Here is a 23,018-nt window from a genome sequence, read left to right on the forward strand (position 1 = left end):
CGGTGGCTCACGCCTGTAATCCTAGCACTTTGGGAGGCTGAGGCAGGTAGATCGCCTGAGGTCAGGAGTTCGAGATTAGCCTGGCCAACATGGTGACACCTCGTCTCTACTAAAAATACAAAAATTAACTGGGCGTGGTGGCAGGTGCCTGTAATTCCAGCTACTCAGGAAGCTGAGGCAGGAGAATCGCTTGAACCCAGGAGGTGGAGGTTGCAGTGAGCCGAGATCACGCCATTGCATTCTAGCCTGGACAACGAGAGCGAAACTCAGTCTCAAAAAAAAAAAAAAAAAAAGAAACACAAAAAAGTCTATAAAAGTATAGGTGCAACTCCAGAAGTATTAAAGACAAGATAGCTCGGATTGGACTTGACTTCCAGAGCCATACAATTATTAATATGTTGGTTTATCTTGGAATCAGACCATTTTCAGTTTCAACCTGTAAAACAGCGTACAAAGGAAATATGGAAAGTTTTCTATATATAAAGGGTTGTGAAATAATAACAGCTCACAGGAAATGCTGAAATTATGATTTGCTTCAGTACCCTCTGAGACCTTCAGTCTCCCCTACCACCCCTCCTTCATCCCCATTGCTATCAATTCAAGTTACAACAGCTAATTCTCAGGAGAACAGTGAAAGCCTAGTTTCCTTCCTCTTTCCCCTCTGACCCTCCTCCAGTTAATCTGACTGCAGTGTAAACCTTTGCAGTTTAATATTGTGCAACTTCCACATTTCCCTCGCCCTCCCACCAAGCCCCCTCCCCCACCAAATTCAGGGGAACTCCCGTTACCGCAGTGCCACCAGCATTACTCATTCATCCCCATTCAGGCTTTCCCCAGCATTTATTAAGGGCTCTCCGCTCCAGCCTCTCACTCTCATTCTCCTCCGCTCAAATTCAGCTCACTTGAGAGTCTCCTCCCGCCAGCTGTGGAAAGAACTTTGCGTCTCTCCAGCAATGCATCTCCTTGCGATTCTGTTTTGTGCTCTCTGGTCTGCAGTGTTGGCCGAGAACTCGGATGATTATGATCTCATGTATGTGAATTTGGACAACGAAATAGACAATGGACTCCATCCCACTGAGGACCGTAAGTTCACTTTAACTGTTTCTCTGCTAGCCCTAACTACATATCCACCTCTTGGTCTAAATAACACATGTATACTTTGTAGCCAGTGAGACGAGTTAAAAATTTACAGTTTGTTTTGCAAAAGTGAGAAGCACTTGAAGAAAGATGGAGGTTTCAAAGTTATTTCTGGAACGTACATAATGGGTTGAATCATATAAAATCGCCGATATTTGACTGTTTTGAGCTACATAACCGGCGATTTCATAGGGTACAACTTAATCTATACCTGAATGAATGATTTCCGTCGTTTTTGAGACATTTACATGCTGTTTTTCGGAGGTGTCCTTAAAGGGAAGGGGGATGCCAGGGAAGGGGGATGCCAGGGACGGGCTGCAACTTGGCACCACCGAGGGAGGTCAGCTTTTACAAAGCACATCCAAGGCAGGCCTGGGCGGACTGGTAACGTGTGTGTATCCCGCGCTCTAGCCACGCCGTGCGACTGCCGTCAGGAACACTCCGAATGGGACAAGCTCTTCACCATGCTGGAGAACTCGCAGATGAGAGAGGGCATGCTGCTGCAAGCCACGGACGACGTCCTGCGGGGCGACCTGCAGAGGCTGCGGGAGGAGCTGGGCCGGCTAGCGGAAAGCCTGGCGAGGCCATGCGAGCAGGGGGCTCTCGCGGAGGCCAAGCTGGCTAGTGCTCTGGACGAGCTGCTGCAGGCGAGCCGCGACGCGGGCCGCAGGCTGGAGCGCCTGGAGGGCGCGGAGACTCAGCGCCCAGAGGAGGCGGGGCGCGCCCTGGCCGCGATGCTGGAGGAGCTGCGGCAGACGCGAGCCGACCTGCACGCAGTGCAGGGCTGGGCGGCCCGGACCTGGCTGCCGGCAGGTAAGGAGGCAAGCGGGGCCCGGACCTCCCACTGCGGCTTTGTTCCGGGAGCGCGCTTAACGGCAAGCCAAGCCAGGCCAGGCCACCTTCTAGGGGAAGCTTTCATGGGAAGCACACACACACACACACACACACACACACACCCCTCTATTTCTGCATGCGCGGTCACAGAGCTCAGGCACACCATACAAGGCGGGAAAATTGGCTTTAAAAAAGTATTCCTCAGTCCTAAGGAACCCTAAAGAGAGTTGTGGAGGTAACCCTTACAGTCTTGAAATAGACTTCTAGGGCCCCTGACACCCGATCCGACTAGGCGCTGCAGGAGTCCACTGGCCCGTTATAACCGTGACCCTTCTTGCCGCCCAGCTTCCCTCCGTTAGGGATTTCCACGTCTTCTAATTTTATCCTGTCTCTGTCTTTAGAGGAGCTCTGGTTTCCCGCACTATTTCAGGGCCCAGGCTAACATTTAGGGATGTTTTCCAGCCCCTCAGACAGCCACTCCTCTCCGCCCCTTCTCAGCAAGAAACTTGAGACTGAATATCATCTCCTGAAGGGTCAGCGGAATTCTCCAGGGGTCCCCCAGTCCCCGGGGTTTGTAGAATTAGCGCGACAGGGGAGGTCGGAGGGTGTGCAGTTTGGGATTCAGCGTGGAAGAGTCAGGTGTAGGAGCCAATACGTGTAGGCGATCCCAGCTCCAACCCAGGGATTCAGAGAATTGGGACCAAACAGGTGAGAGACTGTTCAAACCAGAGACAACCTCTCAAAATCCCATGTGACACTCCATGAATCTCCAAACAGACATGGGTTCCCAAAATAATACATTCTAAAGATGGTTAAAAGAAAGAAACAGAAGATTCGGAGCCAAGCAATACTCCTTTGTATGCCAAAACTTCTAAGAAATGATGGTGTGACAATCATTTTGGATTATATTAGAAAATCAGTGTCCTAGGTAAGAAAATATAACTTGCATTTCTCCTGAGAATCCTTCCCTATATTTCCAAGAAAACAACTTTTGCTGGATGGGGAGGGGGAAGAAGCATGTTTCATTTAAAATTACAGAACTTTATGTAATGAGAGCATGTTTCATTTAAAGTTACAGAAACCACACCATATTTCCTAAATATTTGAGGGGTGCTTATCAGTAAATACCAAATAGGGCTTCAGAGGAGAAAAAGCATAAATTCAAATGTACAGTAGATTTTCAATGTGACAGGAGAGAAATTAGAATTCTGCAGCCATTTTAATGGATGAAATGTCTTGTGTTTTGCAAACCACATAAAGTCATTGTACACTTAATGCACCCGAAAAACTGAAGAATTACTCTATTTTTTATCTTCATCTTTGCATATTAGTTAGAGCAGAAGAGGGATGTATTTCTGAATTCTAAAATGTTAATCCTTATTACATCCGATAATACTTTTACCCATAGGCTTTGATTTATCTTCTCTCGGTCTCCAGCCAGCTTGGCTCCTAATCATTCTGTTGTTAGCCTCCTAAGAACCTGGTTTTAATTTTGTTTGGTCTTTGATAATCAGAAAAACCTATTAGTTAAAAGCCATTTCATAAGAGAGTTTCTGACATTTTAAAGAGGTATTAAGAGCCTCGTTTTGGGGTATTGCTGGTCCCCAAAAGAAGATGACCAAAAATAGCCAACATGCGGTTCCAGTCCATGAACTTATACAGCCAGTGTAGCCTATAGGGAAGCTGAGTCTCTGAGATGCAATCCAGGACTGCTTTGGAATGCAATCCTGACTGCCTGGGCTTATTTAAAGAGGAAATCACTTAATTAGATTGCAGTAGGCACCCTCTTGAACACTACTTTACTGAAACTTTATAGAGACTATGTCAAATGCCCATGGATATGGTGATTTTTTCAATGATTTTTATTTGATTTTAATTAACACAGATAGAAAAAAAGATGTACCTAGCAATTTCATTTGAAATAAGAATCACTGCGTCATTAAAAATTAATTTTAAAAAATCTTCAGAAGTTCAAATTATTTAGTGAAAAAGAATCAAAGCATGACAGGGCCAGTTTTGTGTTTTAGTATTGTAGTTACTTTTATATGATTATCTGAATGTCAATATTTTATTTGACTATCCCTAATACTAAAGGATAAGGTCCATAGTTGTTTAATGTTTTCAGAATAAAGCCTAGCCCTGAGCCACTTGTAGGAACCTGACGTAGTTTACCATACTTTTACATGGATGTTTGGGTTCTGCAAGTTCTCTTTACCAGTTATTCTGGAACCGTACTGGGAGTTTGCTTTTCAAAGTTATCTTATGGAAAATCTTCTTTAGGTTGTTATACCTGCCCTAATTTAGGTGTTTTTTAAAAAAAAACCTAAATACACACACACACATATATATACACACATTTATATACATATATGTATGTATACATACACATACACATATGTGTATATATACATATATACATATGTGTGTATACATATATGTATATGTATGTATACATATGTATATATGTATATATACACGTATATATGTATACATATCTATATAAGTATATATACACATGTATATATACACACATATATACACACATATATATACACACACACGCACACACACATGTATATAGATGCAGAGCTCACCTGTTCTTTCCCAGGGACACGTAAAAGGTTTTCGTTTCAGCATCTCCAGCTTCCCAAATTGCTAAGTCGCCTTGAGATGGACAGTGATGGTAACTTACTGAGCTTTCCACCTCAGATTTGAAAGTCCCCCTCCCAAGTGCTCTTTAGCAGAAACATGTTCTCCAACCAGGCCCCTTGAAAGAATGTACTTCTCTTAAAGATTTTCAGTTACTGCTTAAATAGTAATTATAAGCCTATGGACAAAGTAGAATTTTTAAACGTATTTTTGGTCTATTCAGCTCTTGAGTGCTACATACTTGCTGCTTACAGACTTGCAGAATATTAGGAGCAGAATGGAAAGGCCTTTTTAAGGTAACACTAAAGCCTAGAGAAATTATGGGGCTCATCCAAAGTTGCACAGCTCATTAGTAGTAACACCATCTGGATTCTAGCCCTCCTAGAGAAATCTAGGGGTTCTATTAATAAGAGGCAATGTAGTGTGCTGGTTAAGGGCATGGCCTCTGTGACCAGACTGCAAAAGTTCAAACTCTAGTTTTACTACTTATCAGCTATGTAAACATAGATAAGTTACTTTTACCTAAGTTTTCTCATCTGTAAAATAGGAATGTAAAAGACTATCTCTTAGGGTTAGCATGAGGATGAAAATGACATACAAAGTGATTAGAACAGTATCTGATACATAGTGAATGCCCAATAAGCTTAGTCATCATTATTATACATTGTTGCCTTTCAAAGGCAGTTTTCTAAAAACTGTGCAAAGTTTACAAATATCTGAGAACATTTGGTGTATTAAAATGTATTCTGCAGGCTGGGTGTGGTGGCTTATGCCTGTAATCCCAGCACTTTGGAAGGCTGAGGCAGGTGGATCACAAGGTCAGGAGTTTGAGACCAGCCTGGCCAATGTGATGAAACCCCATGTCTAAACAAAATACTAAAATTAGCTGGGCGCAGTGGTGTGAACCTGTAGTCCCAGCTACTTGGGAGGCTGAGGCAGGAGAATCGCTTGAACCTGGGAAGCGAAGGTTGCAATGAGCCGAGATCGCACTACTGCAATCCAGCCTGGGTGACAGAGTGAGACTCTGTCTCAAAATAAATACATAAATAAATAAATAAATAAAATAAAGTATTCTGCAATAACATCAGTATCCTAGAATTTTGCTGAAAAATGCATGTTGGTAAAGGCTAAATGGAGCGAACCAGGTCTACTGAATTTCATAGGTTTATTATTTTAGGAAGCTGGTGGTGGCAAAAAGAGAGAACCCGGTTGGGTTCTGAATTCTTGGAAATTATAGAATTATTGTCTGAAGTTAACTGATAGTGATTCAACTTTTTTTTTTTTTAAAAAAAGCAGTAACAAAATATGCAAATTGGAAGGGGAGGTAGTTATGGCTTTTGTTATTTTGTGGGTTTGGACTAGTTGGCTCTTCTATTTGCATGCTTTCTCTTCATTTCGATGCTTCATTGGATAAGACAATTGGCTTTCCTTTTTCTCATTTTCTTTGCTCTGCAGAGATTACAGTTGAAGCTTCTTAAGTCATAATGTAGGGTTTCATATAGCTTTCAATTGTAGTCATTAAAATGCTTATGTTGAAATAACTAATGCCAGAATAATTCTGAATAAATTTATAGTTTCTTTAATATTCTTCTTGTTTTCTTGCTACTCTAGGTTGTGAAACAGCTATTTTATTCCCAATGCGTTCCAAGAAGATTTTTGGAAGCGTGCATCCAGTGAGACCAATGAGGCTTGAATCTTTCAGTGCCTGCATTTGGGTCAAAGCCACAGATGTGTTAAACAAAACCATCCTGTTTTCCTATGGCACAAAGAGGAATCCATATGAAATCCAGCTGTATCTCAGCTACCAGTCCATAGTGTTTGTGGTGGGTGGAGAGGAGAACAAACTGGTTGCTGAAACCATGGTTTCCCTGGGAAGGTGGACCCACCTGTGCAGCACCTGGAATTCAGAGAAAGGGCTCACATCCTTGTGGGTAAATGGTGAACTGGTGGCTACCACTGTTGAGATGGCCACAGGTCACACTGTTCCTGAGGGAGGAATCCTGCAGATTGGCCAAGAAAAGAATGGCTGCTGTGTGGGTGGTGGCTTTGATGAAACATTAGCCTTCTCTGGGAGACTCACAGGCTTCAATATCTGGGATAGTGTTCTTAGCAATGAAGAGATAAGAGAGACTGGAGGAGCAGAGTCTTGTCACATCCGGGGGAATATTGTTGGATGGGGAGTCACAGAGATCCAGCCACATGGAGGAGCTCAGTATGTTTCGTAAGTGTTGTGAAACTCCACGTGAAGCCAAAGAAAGAAACTCACACTTAAAATACATGCCAGTTGGGAAGGTCTGAAAACTCAATGCTTAATAGGAACACTTGAGACTAATGAAGGAGAGAGTTGAGATCAATCTTTATTTGTACTGGCAAAATAGTGAATAAACAGTTGAAGGAAAGACATTGGAAAAAGCTTTTGAGGATAATGTTACTAGACTTTATGCCATGGTGCTTTCAGTTTAATGCTGTGTCTCTGTCAGATAAACTCTCAAATAATTAAAAAGGACTGTATTGTTGAACAGAAGGACAATTGTTTTACTTTTCTTTGGTTAACTTTGTTTTGGCCAGAGATGAATTTTACATTGGAAGAATAACAAAATAAGATTTGTTGTCCACTGTTCATTGTTATTGGTGTGTACCTTATTACAAAAAAAAGATGATGAAAACATATTTATACTACAAGGTGGCTTAACAACTATAAATGTAGTTTATGTGTTATAATCGAATGTCACTTTTTTGAGAAGATAGTCATATAAGTTATATTGTAAAAGGGATTTGTATTAATTTTATTAAGACTATTTTTGTAAAGCTCTACTGTAAATAAAATGTTTTATAAAACTAGCTCATGTCATTTAATTATAAATTTTAGAGACGTTTTGGAGCAAACTCATACTTTTCTCTTTTCATTTAAAGTAGGCAATTAGTTTTCAGACACTATTATGTGAACAGCATGGTTAATATTGTTAGGAATGAACAACTATAGACTTAAGTTTGGCTTCCTATAAATCATAAGCAAGAAATATTATCTCTACCAAGTCAATTCATCTCTGTGGGTTTTAGTTTTCTCAGCTGAGAAATCAAGGAATTGATGAAATAAGAATCTCTAGGACTCTTCCCATTTGACAATTCTAGGAGCTTATACAACAGCTTTCTGTACTGTGTAACATAAAAACAAACACCAAACATGAATCATCACAGTTCCCCAGATACACATGATGCTTGCAAGACATGGCTTAGGAATGTTATTTGGGAGACCTAAGAATCTGGAAAAGAACTCCTGCCCTGAAAGCACACCCCTTTCTCTTACTTACTCAGGAGGGAAAGGTCAAGCCCCTTCACACTGTGGACTTGGAGGTAATTTCCCCACCATGCTAGCATTCTCCTGTAGAGTCTATGTGAGGGCTGATAGAAGGGCCTCACAAAGCTGCTTCTGAAATGAGGTGGACTCACAGTGATCATACGTCCTCCTAAAGATAGGGCATGGAGAGCCACAGGACGTTTTCTCTTCATGAGGTTTGGAGACAGGACCAGGAGTAATTTTGTAACTAACTAGCTAGGTGTCAGACAAGTTACATAACTCCTTTGGATCTTCTCAGTAAAAGGAGATGATTGGACTCAGTGCCTTTCAGCAATAAAATTCCATGAATCTAATAATTTTTGTGTATGTTCATCATATAAGTATAGCTTCATCCCATTTGTGAAACCCACAAAAGAAGCTAAGTCTCTAAGAAAATCACTTATAGTTAGGGGCTGATAGACCAGTCTCAGACTCTTGGAGATCACATAATTCAAGGCTCTAGGCACACTGGGCACATGCAAAGTCCCTATCTAGCCATTGTCTATATGACTTGAACTCCCAGCTGGAAGAAGAAAAACTAGACCCAAAACTTAGGCAGAAAATTAGGCATGATTTAAATTCCTTTACACGCTGCAACACGAATTATACATGTTTAAGTGATGCCAGATGTTGCAGGCCAAGATAAATGCAAATTCATATGCTGGCAGAATGTAATGTAAGAAAACTTTTAATTTTTTAAAGTAATTACATGTTTATGGCAAAGAACAAACAAATAGAAGAAAATAAAATAATTCTTGGGTTAAAAAAATAGAAATTTCATCTGCTAGAGCAGTAAGTCTAGCTAGGAGTTCTATGGACTTATAATTGTTCCCAGATATTCATTTTCTCTCTTTCCATAAATGAGAGAATCCTAGCTTTAGTGGCACATGTGACCGCTCAGAGTAAATTCTATATTTTTCAACGTTGCCTGCAGCTTGATGCAGCCATGTAACTATGTTCTGACCAATGCTGAAACATTACATGTGATTCGTTTCCTCCTTCTGTCTGATTGGAATATGGTAATGGGCTGAATTTCGGCAACCATCTTAGACCATGAGACTCCATGCAACAATACAGAAGAAGCATGGGTTTCTGATCGTTGTGAAGCCATCTAGCCATCCCTGGGCTGCCTGCACTCACTGCAACCCCACTTTGTAGGTTGAAGGTGAAATCTGGTGAATTTCATTCACCAAATACTGAGGCATCACCATATTACAGCATAGTAAACTAATTGTGCAAGATGACTCAAACTATTAGGAGGAAAGATTTCTTTTATGTGAGAGAAAAATATACTTGTGTCGTGTTTAATCTTTTAGTTGGTTGATCATTCAATCTAATTTTGATCCAGTAATTTTTATTTTAATTTTAAAAACTACAGCCAGGCAGGTGGCTCACACCTGTAATACCAGCACTTTGGGAGGCTGAGCCAGGCGGACCACGAGGTCAGGAGATCAAGACCATCCTGGCCAACATGGTGAAACCCCATCTCTACTAAAAATACAAAAAATGAGCCGGACATGGTGGCACGCACCTGTAGTCCCAGCTACTCGGGAGGCTGAGGCAGGAGAATCACTTGAACCTGCAAGGTGGAGGTTGCAGTGAGCCATATTGCGCCACTGCACTCCAGCCTGACAGCAGAGTGAGACTATGTCTCAAAATATATAAATAAATAAATTAGCTGGGTGTGGTGGTGTGCTCCTGTAATCCCAGCTACTCTTGAACCTGGGAGGCGGAGACTGCAGTGAGCTGAGATCACACCACTGCACTCCAGCCTGGTAACAGAGTGAGACTCCATCTCAAAAAATAAAATAAAATAAAATAAAATAAAATACAACTACACACTTTATTCTCTCTAAAACACCCATAACCTAAACTTGGAAAATACATTTTACAAATTCTCGGGAAGTTGGATATCTGACTTAAAAAAAAACAACAACTAAGCAAATTAATGAGTTTGAGAATATATAGGTGTTAGCAAAAGGAGGAAATAAGAAATGTGTAAAACTGAGATAAAATATCTAAAGAGAAGTATCAGCATGCTGGCTTATGTTAGCACATTGTCACATATTTTCATTCACCAAATACTGAGGCATCACCATATTACAGCACAGTAAAATAATTGTGCAAGATGACTCAGACCATTAGGAGGAAAGATGTGTGTGTAATAAATATATATTATATATATACACATATATATTTATAAAATAATATTATTTGTGTGTGTAGAGTGAGCAACTGTCCTGGTTTCCCTAAGATAGTCCCACCTTTAGCACTGAAAGTTCCATGTCCTGGGAAGCCCTCAGTCCCAGGCAAACTGGAACAGTTTTTCACTCGAGTATATATGTAAGTACGTCCGGTAGAGCTAATTTTTTGGCAGAGATAATATATGAACTAAACACAGTTGATATATTTTCCTTGTCTATTACAATATAAATTGGCTTATAAGTATTAACACCTTTAAAATATATTCAGAACATTCTACTACCAAGTATATATTGTAGAATTGTAGAGCTTTCTATTTACAATTACTGGATTGACTTCACTTTAACGAAGAATTAGATTTGCAAACAAACGAGAAATTATAATTGATTTTTATTTCATTTCCTCTCAAATCTTAGATTAGAAATCTCTTCCCTGAGTTTTACTAAGGCCAAATGTTTCCAGAATTGTCTTTCAGCCACTTAAAAAATGTACTCCTAAGGTTAAAGTCTTGGTTAAAGTAATTGTATATGTTCGTTGATGTATTCTTGGATTCAGTGAACATGAACACTCGTATCGTTGATCCTTGCATCAAGTTTTATAAATCTGGAGTGTAGAAGACAAGTTTGCTGGGCTTGGGGTCAGAAATCCAGTATTCAAATCCTGGCACTATGACCTACTAACTTAATAACTGTAAGAAATCAGGCCTGTCAAGTAATCTCAATGAGTCTCAAATTAGTCAGGAAATTAGGGATAACAAGACTTGCCTACCTTGTTGAAAGGTTAGTAAGCAGATAATTTCAAAAAAGTGCTTTCTAAACCATAAAGTTATATTGAAAATAAGATAGTTATCTTAAAAAATGTTTTTCCAAGTTGTTTTGAGTGGATTGAAACATAAATAAGCAAGCAAACAAAAATACAAACAAATAAATGAATGTAAGGATTATTTTTCATTGTGGGTAAGTCATTTTCAGAGTTCAGCACACGAATGTCCAAATCTATGCAGGCCTTGTTCTACTTCACAGCAGCATCTACTGGCGAAGTCAAGAAGGTGCAAACTCTGACTTAGATCAGATCGAAGATTTGGTTAACAATTTAGAAGTCTTTTTCTGTTTTAAGATATCTCTGTTCCTTGATCCATATGTGCATTGTCTTTTTATATCTCTACATTTAATAGTTTTCTATGGGTATAAATATTCAGGTTGAATATTCTTAATAAGATTGCTTGGTAGCTTGTTTCCTAGAATATTTGATTAATAAATTATTTCTCAACAACTTGTTTTATGGTGAACTTAAAAACCACTTCCTTTAAGAATAATTGTATCATGAATTTTTAATGGTTAAGCATCTCCCTGGAGATTACAAAACTCCATGAGGGGATACGGTTCTGCTTCCAGTCTTTTTTTTTTTTTGAAACGAAGTCTTGCTCTGTCTCCCAGGCTGGAGTGAAGTGGCATGATCTTGGCTCACTGCAACCTCTGCCTCCCAGGTTCAAGTGATTCTTCTGCCTCAGCCTCCCGAGTAGCTGGGATTACAGGCACGTGCCACCTTGCCTGGCTAATTTCTTCATTTTTAGTAGAGATGGTGTTTCACCACGTTGGCCAGCTGGGCTCAAACTCCTGACAAAAAGTGATCTGCCCACCTTGGCCTCCCAAAGTGCTGGGATTACAGGCATGAGCCACAGTGCCCAACCTGCCTCCAGTCTTTTAATATGGACCTGGTACATAGCAAATACTCAATTGGTGATGACAAAAACAACCAGAATGATGATGATGATGATGATGATGATGATAATGATGATGATAGAAATCATGATAACCATTGATGAACGATGGGCCCAGAACTGCACAAAGCATAGACATTTTATCTATTTAAGTCTCATACATCCTATGTTATATATACTACAACTGTCATATTAGATGGGGGGACAATTTTCTATCTCCATTTCTCTGAGACTGCTCACCAAGCAGTGGTTTGAAATTTGTCTCACATGGAGAAAAAATGAGCTGAATTTATCATAATTAACTAGACAGTATTTTCCAGGTTATTGCCAGCAAGTAAAAAAGGAATTTGGACTCTTGATGAGATAATGTTACATTTTTATTCCAAAGACTTTCTACTTAAGTTTCCAATCATTTGAAGTCATTCTGTGACTTGTGCCAGAGGACCACGTAAAAGACATATTGATGGTGAGGCATATTTCTTTATTATGATCACTAATTCAGAAATGCGGAAAAAGGGACATTACTACTTTTAGATTAAATAGCAATGGTGTTCATTGCATCATGGAGTTTCAAATCAAAATTTTAAAAGGGCTTCCCTATAAACTCTCAGATAATCCATTGCAGTTATAGGGTCTTCAATAATATTTTCAGCTTTTTGAATGAAAGATATGCTAACTTGCGCTGCACTAAGCATTGGTTGTGCTTTTATTTATCAGTACTGAAAAGACATTACAGACCATTTTCATATGGCAAAGAACAAGTTTGGAGACTTATTCGGGAGCACTGGAAAACAACTTTCTTTTTTAAAAAGGTTCTGATGTTACAAAACATCACATTTTACTCCTGGAATGATTTAAGCAGAAAACAAATTCATTGCCCAAGTGATATGGTTTGGCTCTGTGTCCCCACCCAAATCTCATCTTGAATTGTACTCCCATAATTCCCACATGTTGTGGGAGGGACCCAGTGGGAGACACTTGACTCATGGGGGTGGTTACCCCCATACTATTCTCGTGGTAGTAAATAAGTCTCATGAGATTTGATGGTTTTATAAGGGGTTTCAGCTTTTACTACCTCCTCATACTCTCTTGCTGCCACCATGTAAGAAGTGCCTTTCACCTTCTGCCATGATTGTGAGGCCTCCCTAGCCATGTGGAACTGTGAGTCCAACGAATGTCTTTCTTTTGGAAATTGCCCAGTCTCAGGTACATCTTTATCAGCAGCATGAAAATGGACTAATACACCAAGTGACATCCTTATCTTATTTTTTAATTCAAGGGGAAACATTAATATTTCCCTAATAAGTATAATTTTAGTTTAGTTGTTTAGTATTAATAGATACCTTTTATCAGAATAAAGATGCTCCCTTTTATTTCTTGTTTGCTGAGAGATTTTTAAAATTTTACTAAAGAAGAGACTTAGATTTGTTTTGTGTATTTAGGTCTTTATTCCATCTGCTATTAATTTATGCATGTTGTGATGTGGACAATTGTCTCAAAACCATTTATTGAATAGTCTGTCCTTCTCTACTGTCAATATTCCCCTAACATATATACAGTTTCCATATATGCATGGATTTGTTTCTTGCCTCTCTGTTCTATTCCATGAGTTATTTAGCTATCTTACACTAGTGCTACACTGTCTTGATTATTACGATTTTATAATATATTGATATCTGGTAGGGAAATTACTGCCTCTTCCTCTCCCCCAACAATTCCCATCTTCTTCTCCTTCTGTGAAAATGTCTTGGCTATCTGTTTCACTTAATCTTGTAAATTTAAAAATCAGCTTGTCATCTTTCATGGAAACCTCTGTTGGTATTTTATCAAAATTTCACTAAATTTATTGAAAATTTACATCTTTGCCACATCAAACTCTCTCATCTGTGAACATGGTATATTTCTCCATTTTCTTATTTAATTGCTTTCAATACACTTTTATAATTTTATTCTCAAAAGCTACATTTTCCTGTAAGTATTATATATTTTTCTACTTTAATATTTTTAATTTTATATTTTCAATTTATTATGACCAGTATGGAAGAAAACAACTAATTTCTCTAAATTGATCTCACTTCCAGCACTTTACTGAAACTTGTCTTATTTTGTCTTAAAACTGATTGGAGAAGACTTACTTTTTTTTTTTTTTTTTTTTAATTGAGACAGGGGCTTGTCCTGTCATCCAGGCTGGAGCACAGTGGCACAATTACACCTCGCTGCAGCCTCAACCTCCTGGGCTCAAGCTATTTTCCCACTCCAGCCTCCAGAGTAGTTGAGACTACAGGTGCACACCACCCAGCCCAGATAAATTCTTTGATTTTTAATAGGAACGAGGTCTTGCTATGTTCCCCAGGCTCTTGAACTCCTGAGCTCAAGCGATCCTCTCACCTTGGCCTCCCAAAGTTCTGGGATTGCAGGTGCAAGCCACCATACCCAGCCAGAATATTTAAATGTTCTATTATAGACAATTATCACATTTTTCTAGAGAAAATTATTGTTTTGACCCTTCCTTTCTGATTGTTATAACTTTCATATATTTTTCTTATCTAGGCTAGGGCTTCTAGTGCCACAGTAAATAGAAGTAGATAGATTAGTATCCTCATCTCATTCCTGACTTTAAATGAATGCTTCTACTGCTTCACTATATATAATGAAACATATATACATATATTTATATATAGTGCTCTATCATTATCTATGTATATATCTCCTCATAATCATGTTAAGAAATTTCTCCAAAATTACTATTTTTGAATTTTGTTTTCATGAACAAACAGGTACTGAATTTTATGAGTTACTTGTTACTAATCACATGATGTTTTTCCTCTTTAGTCTTTTGCAATGTGGAATTATATCGAATATTAAGCCATCCTGCATTTGTGGGAGAAACTCAGCTAGGTCATTATGCATTTATAAAGTGGGTTTAACAATAGTTTTTCCCTCATAAGATATTGATAGAGAATTACATAGGTTAAAAAGTCAGTACCTGGTATATAGTAAGCACTCAGTAAATGTTAACTATTATTTACTTTAAGCACTGCTAGAGTCAATTTTGTTAAAATTTTTATTTATGATTTATGCATCTATGTTCATAATTAAGATGGGCCTGTATTTTTATTTCTCATACTGTCCTTGTCCGTGTTGATATCATGGTATTGATATCATGGCTATACTAGCCCTGTAGAATAAGGTGGAGAATGTTTTTCTGTTTCAGTTATCTGGGAAAGTTTAAAAGAGATTGTAATGATCTGTTCTTTGTATATTTGTTATAATTTTCCTGTAAAACTAATTGGTATGTTTTTTATTTTTAATTTTTTGCATGTGAGTCGATTTTAAAATACTGACACAATTGTCTTATTTGGTATAGAGATATTCAAGTTTTCAATGCCCTTAACTTTTAAGTATGAATTAAGATAACATTCCAATTATACCTTTAATCCTTCCTCCAAGAAGTAAGACCTTTTACAATTACCACTTACTGGGAGAATTCAGAGAATACAAAACAGACAAAATAACTCTGAACAATTTGAATAAAATAAATGTGTACTTAAATTTAACGTAAAAGTAAACATTACTTACATATAACCATTAATAACAAGAGGTAGCAACAATTGACTTAGAACAATTGAAATATTTGCCTTCAGGGATAAACACATAGGCCATTGGACAAAGTCTCTCACGATTCACTCATAAGCATAAAAGAGCATTTGGTTTGAAATCAGGCACAGGATGCAAATGGATGCATATAACACAATTGTTAAAAATATGATCAAGGAAATAATAGCAAACAAGTCTAACAGGCAAACACCCTGCCACAGCACAAGAGTCTCCTGGCCCCATCTGGTCAACTTTTTAATCAGTGTTTTAAAATGAAGACCAGAGTGGCTCTGCTCATAAAATTTACGAGATTTCAAATGTAAGTCAAGAGAAATCAAAGAGTGATTGTGTGATTGACAAAGAAGTGAATCTGATTTTAGGTTACCTTAAGGAAAATACAGTATCAATAGGGAGGATAAATCCATTTTAGTCCTCATAGGCAAGGAAACCAGAGCACATGCTGGGGAGGGCAGCCAAGCAGAGCAGGGGTCTGGGAACACCTTGCAAATGGATGCAGAAACAAATCATCATCTGCTGAGTGAGAAAACTGAGAGGGAAACTGAATGTTATGCCTAAGGAGGAAAAGAGGGAAGTGCAAAGGGAAGGCGTGGTGAGATATGAAAGTTGGAGCTAGTTTTTGAAAGTTTGTCATGTGAAAGAGGAACGAGGCTTTATTAGGCCCAAGAAAAGGGCCTTAGTCAAAAGTGGAAGGCCACAAGGGGAGAACTTCTAATTCAACAAAAGGAAGAAACATCTAGTACTCAGTTTTGTCCAGAGATAAAGTGGATTGTCACAGGAAACAGTGAGTGAGTTCCCTGGCAATAAAGGGATTCAAATATAGGAAGGCAAGTATGATTATCATCATCACTACCCTAGCTGATATTTATTGAAAGCTGACTATGTTTTGACATTATCGCATGTCATTGTCTCAACATCTATATGTACATATGAGGAAACAGAGGCTAAGAAAATAAAAATACAACCCAGTATTTGGTGGTGCTAAGATTACATCATGAAAGTAGACTTTACAGTGAAATGGTCAGGGTTTGAATATTGCTTTTAACTTCTCTAGGCTTCAGCTTGCTCACTTACAAAATGGCATGTGGACATTTGTATTCTTTCATTCCCCACTATTCATTCACCTACTGTTGGCAACAGTCCTGGGTTTCTTTTGGGGATCTACTCCTCCTCTACTCCCTATCTATGTGGCTTTGGTGCAGCCGACTCCCATTCCCTGCTTTGAGGGTGGCTCATGACCTAAGCCTGACCAATTGATGTACAGTATCCCCTGGAAATAATGATGGATTGGTTCAGAAATGTTCATGTGGCCTGTGTCAGATCAAAGAGAAAAAAGAGACTGGATGTGAACTTTCTTTTTCTTAATCGGTGTTCATGATGATGTGAGCTGGAAGATGCAGAGGCCTACACCAATCACGAAAGTAAAACCCATCCTGAGGAAGCAGGGCTGAGAATTGACCTTTGGGATACCATTGAACCCTGAATCAACCATCTGAGAAGTCTGGTATACTCGTGGACTTTGCAGGTATGTGTGCCAAGGAGAGGTTGTTGTTGCTCCTCTTTCTCCTCCGCTTCCTTCTCCTTCTCTTCTTCCTCATCATCAAGTCATTTACATCTGTAGATTTCTGTTACCTAAAATACTACTAACTGGTAAAATGGCATAATAATAGGACTTCTTTAATGAGGTTCTTGTGGGTATTGAATGATATAATGGGTATAAATGGCTTAATACAATATCTGACATCAGAAATGCACGCAGCAAATTTTAGCCATTGTAGCTATTATTAGTGTTTTTGTAATTATTATCTTCATCATTGAATGGATGACCATTCAATATATTTTATAGAAGTAGAAATATGGGAAAATAAGCATTAGTGTACTGTAAGGCAAAGAAGACCTAAAGAGGAGAAAAACTATAAGTAATGAAAAAAGAAATCCCATGATGACTCCTCAGGCCGTTTGGTAGGGGATGTAAGACAAAGAATTGCAGAGCAGAAAACTTACTAATCAGAGACAGCAAGATCCCTTCTGCTTTGCAACTTAAAGTTTGACGGGCTTATGTGAGTGGTAATGGAGTTTTATAGTCACATCAGTCTTAAAACTCCAAACCCTGAAAGAGGTAGCCCCAACCTTTCATAGGTCAAATTACCATTCATTTTATGATAATTTTCATAGTGCCAGATCAAATAAACCAAATTGTTTATTTCAAATGCTTGCAGTGAATTTAGAAAGTCTACTTCGTGTTTCAAAGATTTCGTTGTCATCGAAAAAGGATTTTTTAAAAACCCATAGATGAGCTAAGTTTTTGGCACCAATAAAGGGCTAATTCATTTTTTTTTTTTTCATAAATCTGTTACTTGCAAGTCTGACTATCATGGTTTTAAAATGTGTGGTGTGCATAAATGTTTTAAATTCCTATAAAATCTGTTTCAAAAATGTAGCCAAGGTGTTGAAAAAAAACATAATTGCTTTTCTGGGCTTTAAGCAAATTTAATATTACATATAAAGTGAAATTGGGGATTTAATCCTGTGGCCAAAAGAAATTGGAAATGAAAATACTGACTAGTATTATTAATGACAAATCTTTAGAGGGAAGCACAGGTTGAGTGATAAACTTCCACTGTCATGCTGGAGTTCAGACATACCTAGCAGACCATTGGAGTGCCTGGTCAGAAGTCTTGGAATGGTACTAAGAACCCACCTTAGGAATGTCTGGTACAATGAACTTAAGTTAGGAACAAAACTTTAGTTCTTGGAAGGAAATAGGCGTTTTGAGAATTAAAGTATTAATTTGTTGGTAACCACAACTCCTGGGTGAATAGTTGAGCCCAGGGGAAGGAAAGACAGCTTTAGATAAAACAATAATCTATTTTATTTTAGTTTTTCAACTTTTAGAGTCAAGGAAACATGTGCAGGTTTCTTAAAGGCTATATTGCATGATGCTGAGGTTTGGGGTACAATTGAACCCATCACACAGTTAGTGAGCACAGTACCCAATAAGTAGTTTTTCTATCCTTGCTCCCCACTTCCTAGCCCTCTTTCAGTACCCCAGTGTCTATCATTCCCATCTTTATGTCCACATGTACCCAATGATTAGTTCCCACTTATAAGTGAGAACATGTGGTGTCTGGTTTCTGCATTAATTCGCTTAGGATAAAGGCCTCTAGCTGCATCTATGTTGCTGCAAAGGACATGATTTTGTTCTTATTTATGGTAGCATAGTATTCCTTGGTGTATATGTACCACATTTTCTTCATCTAATCCACTGTTGATGGGCACCTAGGTTAATTCCATGTCTTTGCTATTGTAAATAGTGTTGCAATGAAGATATGAGTGCATGTGTCTTTTTGGTAGAAGGATTTATTTTCCTTTGGGTATATATACCCAGTAGTGGAATTGCTGGGTCAAATAATAGTTCTATTTTAACTTCTTTGAGAAATCGCCAAACTGCCTTTCACAGTGGCTGAACTAATGGGCACTCCCACAAATAGTGCATAAGCATTCTCTTTTCTCCGCAGCCTTGCCAACATCTATTGTTTTTTGAATTTTTAATAATAGCCATTCAGACTGGTATGAGATGGTATCTCACTGTGATTTTGATTTGCATTTCTCTGATGATTAGTGATATGGAGCATGTTTTCCTATATTTGTTGGCTGCTTTTATGTCTTCTTTTGAGAAGTGTCTGTTCAGGTCCTTTGCCCCCTTTTTTTTCTTTAAGTTCAGGGGTACGTGCGCAGTTTTTTTTATATAGGTAAACTTATGTTATGGCGGTTTGTTGTACAGATTATTTTGTTACCTAGGTATTAAGCCCAGTACCCATTAGTTACTTTTCTTGATCCTCTCCCTCCTCTCACCCTTCACCCTCCAATAGGCCCCAGTATCTTTTGTTCCTCTCTATGTGTCCAGGTATTGTCATAATTTAGCTCCCACTTGTAAGTGACAACATCTGGTATTTGGTTTCCTGTTCCTGTGTTAGCTTGCTAAGGATAATGGCCTCTGGCTCCATCCACATTCCTGCAAAGGACATAATCTTGTTCTTTTTTATGACTGCATAGTTTTCCATGGTGTATAGGTATCACATTTTCTTTAGCCAGTCTATGATTGATGGTCATTTTAGGTTGATTCTATGTCTTTGCTAATGTGAATAGTGCTGCAATGAACATATGTGTGCATGTGTCCTTATGATGGAACAATTTATATTTCTTTGGGTATATACCCAGTAATGGGATTGCTGAATTGAATAGTAGTTCTGTTTTTAGGTTTTTGAGGACCAACCACCACTAACAGTGTATAAGCATTCCTCTTTCTCCACAACCTTGCCAACATCTGTTATTTTTTAATAATACACTGGTGTGAGATGGTCTCTCATTGTGGTTTTGATTTGCATTTCTCTAATGATCAGTAATGTTGAGTTTTTTCATGACTGTTGACTGCACGTATGTCTTCTTTCGAAATATGTCTTTTCATGTCCTTTGCCCACTTTGTAATTTTTTTTCTTGTAAATTTCTTTAAGTTTCTGGCCGGGCGCGGTGGCTCACGCCTGTAATCCCAGCACTTTGGGAGGCCGAGGCGGGCGGATCACAAGGTCAGGAGATCGAGACCACGGTGAAACCCCGTCTCTACTAAAAATACAAAAAATTAGCCGGGCGCGGTTGTGGGCGCCTGTAGTCCCAGCTACTCGGGAGGCTGAGGCAGGAGAATGGCGTGAACCCGGGAGGCGGAGCTTGCAGTGAGCCAAGATCGCGCCACTGCACTCCAGCCTGGGCGACAGAGCGAGACTCCGTCTCAAAAAAAAAAAAAAAAAAAAAAAAAAAAAAAAAAAAAAAAAAAAGTTTCTTATAGATGGTGGATATTAGACCTTTGTCAGATGCATACTTTGCAAATATTTCCTTTCATCCTCTAGATTATTTGTTCACTCTATTGATAGTTTCTTTTGCTGTGCAGAAGCTCTTTAATTTAATTAGACCCTATTTGTCAATTTTTGCTTTTGTTGCAGTTGCTTTTGTTGCAATTGCTTTTGGTATCTTCTTCATGAGATTTTTGCGCATTCCTATGTCCAGAATGGTGTTGCCTAGGTTGTCTTCCAGCATTTTTGTAGTTTTGGGTTTTAAATTTAAGTATTTAATCCATCTTAAGTTAATTTTTGTATGTGGTATAAGGAAGGGGTCAAGTTTTAATCTTCTGCATATGACTAGGCAGTTATCCCAGCACCATTTATTGAATAGGTAGTCCTTTCCTCATTGCTTGCTTTGTCAGCTTTTTCAGAGATTAGATAGTTGTAGGTGTGTAGCCTTATTTCTGGGTTCTCTATTCTGTTCTATTGGTCTATGTGTGTGTGTTTGTACCCGTACCATGCTGTTTTGCTTACTGTATCCCTATTTGAAGTCAGTTTGAAGTCAGATAGTGTGATGCCTCCAGGTTTGTTCTTTTTGCTTAGGATTGCCTTGGCTATTCAGGCTCTTTTTTGATTTCATATGAATTTTAAAATATTTTTTCTAGTTCTGTGATGAATGTCATTAGTAGTTTAATAGGAATAGTATTGAATCTATAAATTGCTTTGGGCAGCATGGCCATTCTAATGATATTGTTTCTTCCTATCCATGAGTATAGAATATTTTTCCATTTGTTTCTGTCATCTCTGACTTCTTTGAGGAGAGTTTTGTAGTTCTCCTTATAGAGATCTTTCACCTCCCTGGTTAGCTGGATTCCTAGGTATTTTATCTGTGTGTGTGTGTGGCACTTGTAAATGGGATTGCATTACTGATTTGGCTCTCAGCGTGGCTACTGGTGGTGTGTGGGAGTGCTAGTGATTTTTGTACATTGATTTTTGTATCCTGAGACTTTGCTACAGTTGTTTATCAGCTTAAGGAGCTTTTGAGCTGAAACTATGGCATTTTCTAGATATAGGATCATATCATCTGCAAATAGGGATAGTTTGACTTCCTCTCTTCCTATTTGGATGTGCTATATTTCTTTCTCTTTCATGATTGCTCTGGCCAGGACTTCCAATTCTATGATGAATAGGAGTGGTGAGAGAGGGCGTCCTTGTCTTGTGTCAGTTTTCAGTGGTAATGTTTCCAGCTTTTGCCCATTCAGTATGATGTTGCCTGTGGGTTTGCCATTGATGGCTCTTACTATTTTGAGGTATCTTTCTTCAATACCTAGATTATTGGGAGTTCTTAACATAGAGGGGTGTTGAATTTTATCAAAAGCCTTATCTGCATCTATTGGTTTTTGTCTTTAGTTCTGTTTATGTGATGAATCACATTTATTGATTTGCATATGTTCAACCAACCTTGCATCCCAGGGATAAAGCCTACTTGATCATGGTCGATAAGCTTTTTGATGTGCTGCTGGATTTGTTTTGCCAGTATTTTATTGAGAATTTTTGCATCAATGTTCAAGGATATTGGCTTCAAGTTTTCTTTTTATGTTGTGCCTCTACCAGATTTTGCTATCAGGATGATGCTGGCCTTATAGAATGTGTTAGGGAGGATTCTTTCTCCCTCAATTTTGGTACCAGCTCTTCTTTGTACATCTGGTAGAATTCAACTGTGAATCTGTCTGGTCCTGGGCTTATTGTGAGTGGTAGGCTATTTATTACTGATTCAATTTCAGAGCTCATTATTGGTCTGTTCAGGGACTCAATTACTTACTGGTTAGCTCTTAAGGGTGTATGTGCCCAGGAATTTACTAATTTCCTCTAGATTTTCTAGTTTATGTGTATAGAGGTGTTCATAATATCTTCTGATGGTTGTTTGTATTTCTGTGGGGTCAATAGTAATATCCCTTTGTTGTTTCTGGTTATGTTTATTTGGAGCTTCTCTATTACCTTCTTTATTAGTCTAGCTAGCAGTCTAGCTAGCTCCTGGATTCATTGATCTTTTACATTTTTTGTGTGTCTTAATCTCCTCCAGTTCAGCTCTGATTTTGGTTATTTCTTGTCTTCTGCTAGCTTTGGAGTTGGTTTCCTCTTGGTTCTCTTGGTTCTCTTAGTTACACTGCTAGGTTGTTAAATTGAGATCTTTCTAACTTTTTGATTCGCACTTTTTAATGGGGTTATTTGTTTCTTGCTTGTTGAATTGCTTAAGTTCCGTATAGATTCTGGATATTAGACCTTTCTCAGATGCATAGTTTGCAAAAATTTTCTCCCATTCTGTAGGTTGTCTGTTCACTCTGTTGATAATAATTTATTCTGCTGTCTAGAAGCTCTCTAGTTCAATTAGGTCCCACTTGTCAATTTTTGTTTTTGTCATAATTGCATTTAAGGACTTAGCCGTAAATTTATTGCCAAGGCTGTTGTCAAGAAGGGTATTTCCTAGGTTTTCCTTGAGGACTTTTGTAGTTTCCTTGAGGACTTGCATTGAAGTCTTTAATCCATTTTGAGTTAATTTTTGTATATGGTGATAGTTGTCCAGTTTTATTCCTCTGCATATAGATAGCCAGTTATCCTACCACCATTTGTTGAATAGGGAGTCCTTCCCCCATTGATTATTTTTGTTGAATTTGTCAAAGATCAGATG

General features: G+C 38.5%; 2 protein-coding genes across 7 annotated transcripts in view; one reads left to right on the forward strand and one right to left on the reverse strand.

Annotated features, from left to right (window-relative positions):
* Positions 1 to 23,018, reverse strand: part of VEPH1 (ventricular zone expressed PH domain containing 1) — a 247,970-nt gene that overhangs the window by 179,408 nt on the left and 45,544 nt on the right. The gene's annotated exons all lie outside the window — the stretch shown is intronic.
* Positions 814 to 7,461, forward strand: PTX3 (pentraxin 3). Its single transcript, XM_050779877.1, has 3 exons — positions 814 to 1,083; positions 1,549 to 1,950; positions 6,232 to 7,461. Exons 1-3 carry the CDS (start codon positions 954 to 956, stop codon positions 6,843 to 6,845), a joined length of 1,146 nt encoding a protein of 381 aa, XP_050635834.1. The 5' UTR covers positions 814 to 953; the 3' UTR covers positions 6,846 to 7,461.

This window comes from Macaca thibetana, chromosome 2 (genome assembly GCF_024542745.1).
Source record: "Macaca thibetana thibetana isolate TM-01 chromosome 2, ASM2454274v1, whole genome shotgun sequence".
In the NCBI taxonomy this organism is placed as follows: domain Eukaryota; kingdom Metazoa; phylum Chordata; class Mammalia; order Primates; family Cercopithecidae; genus Macaca; species Macaca thibetana.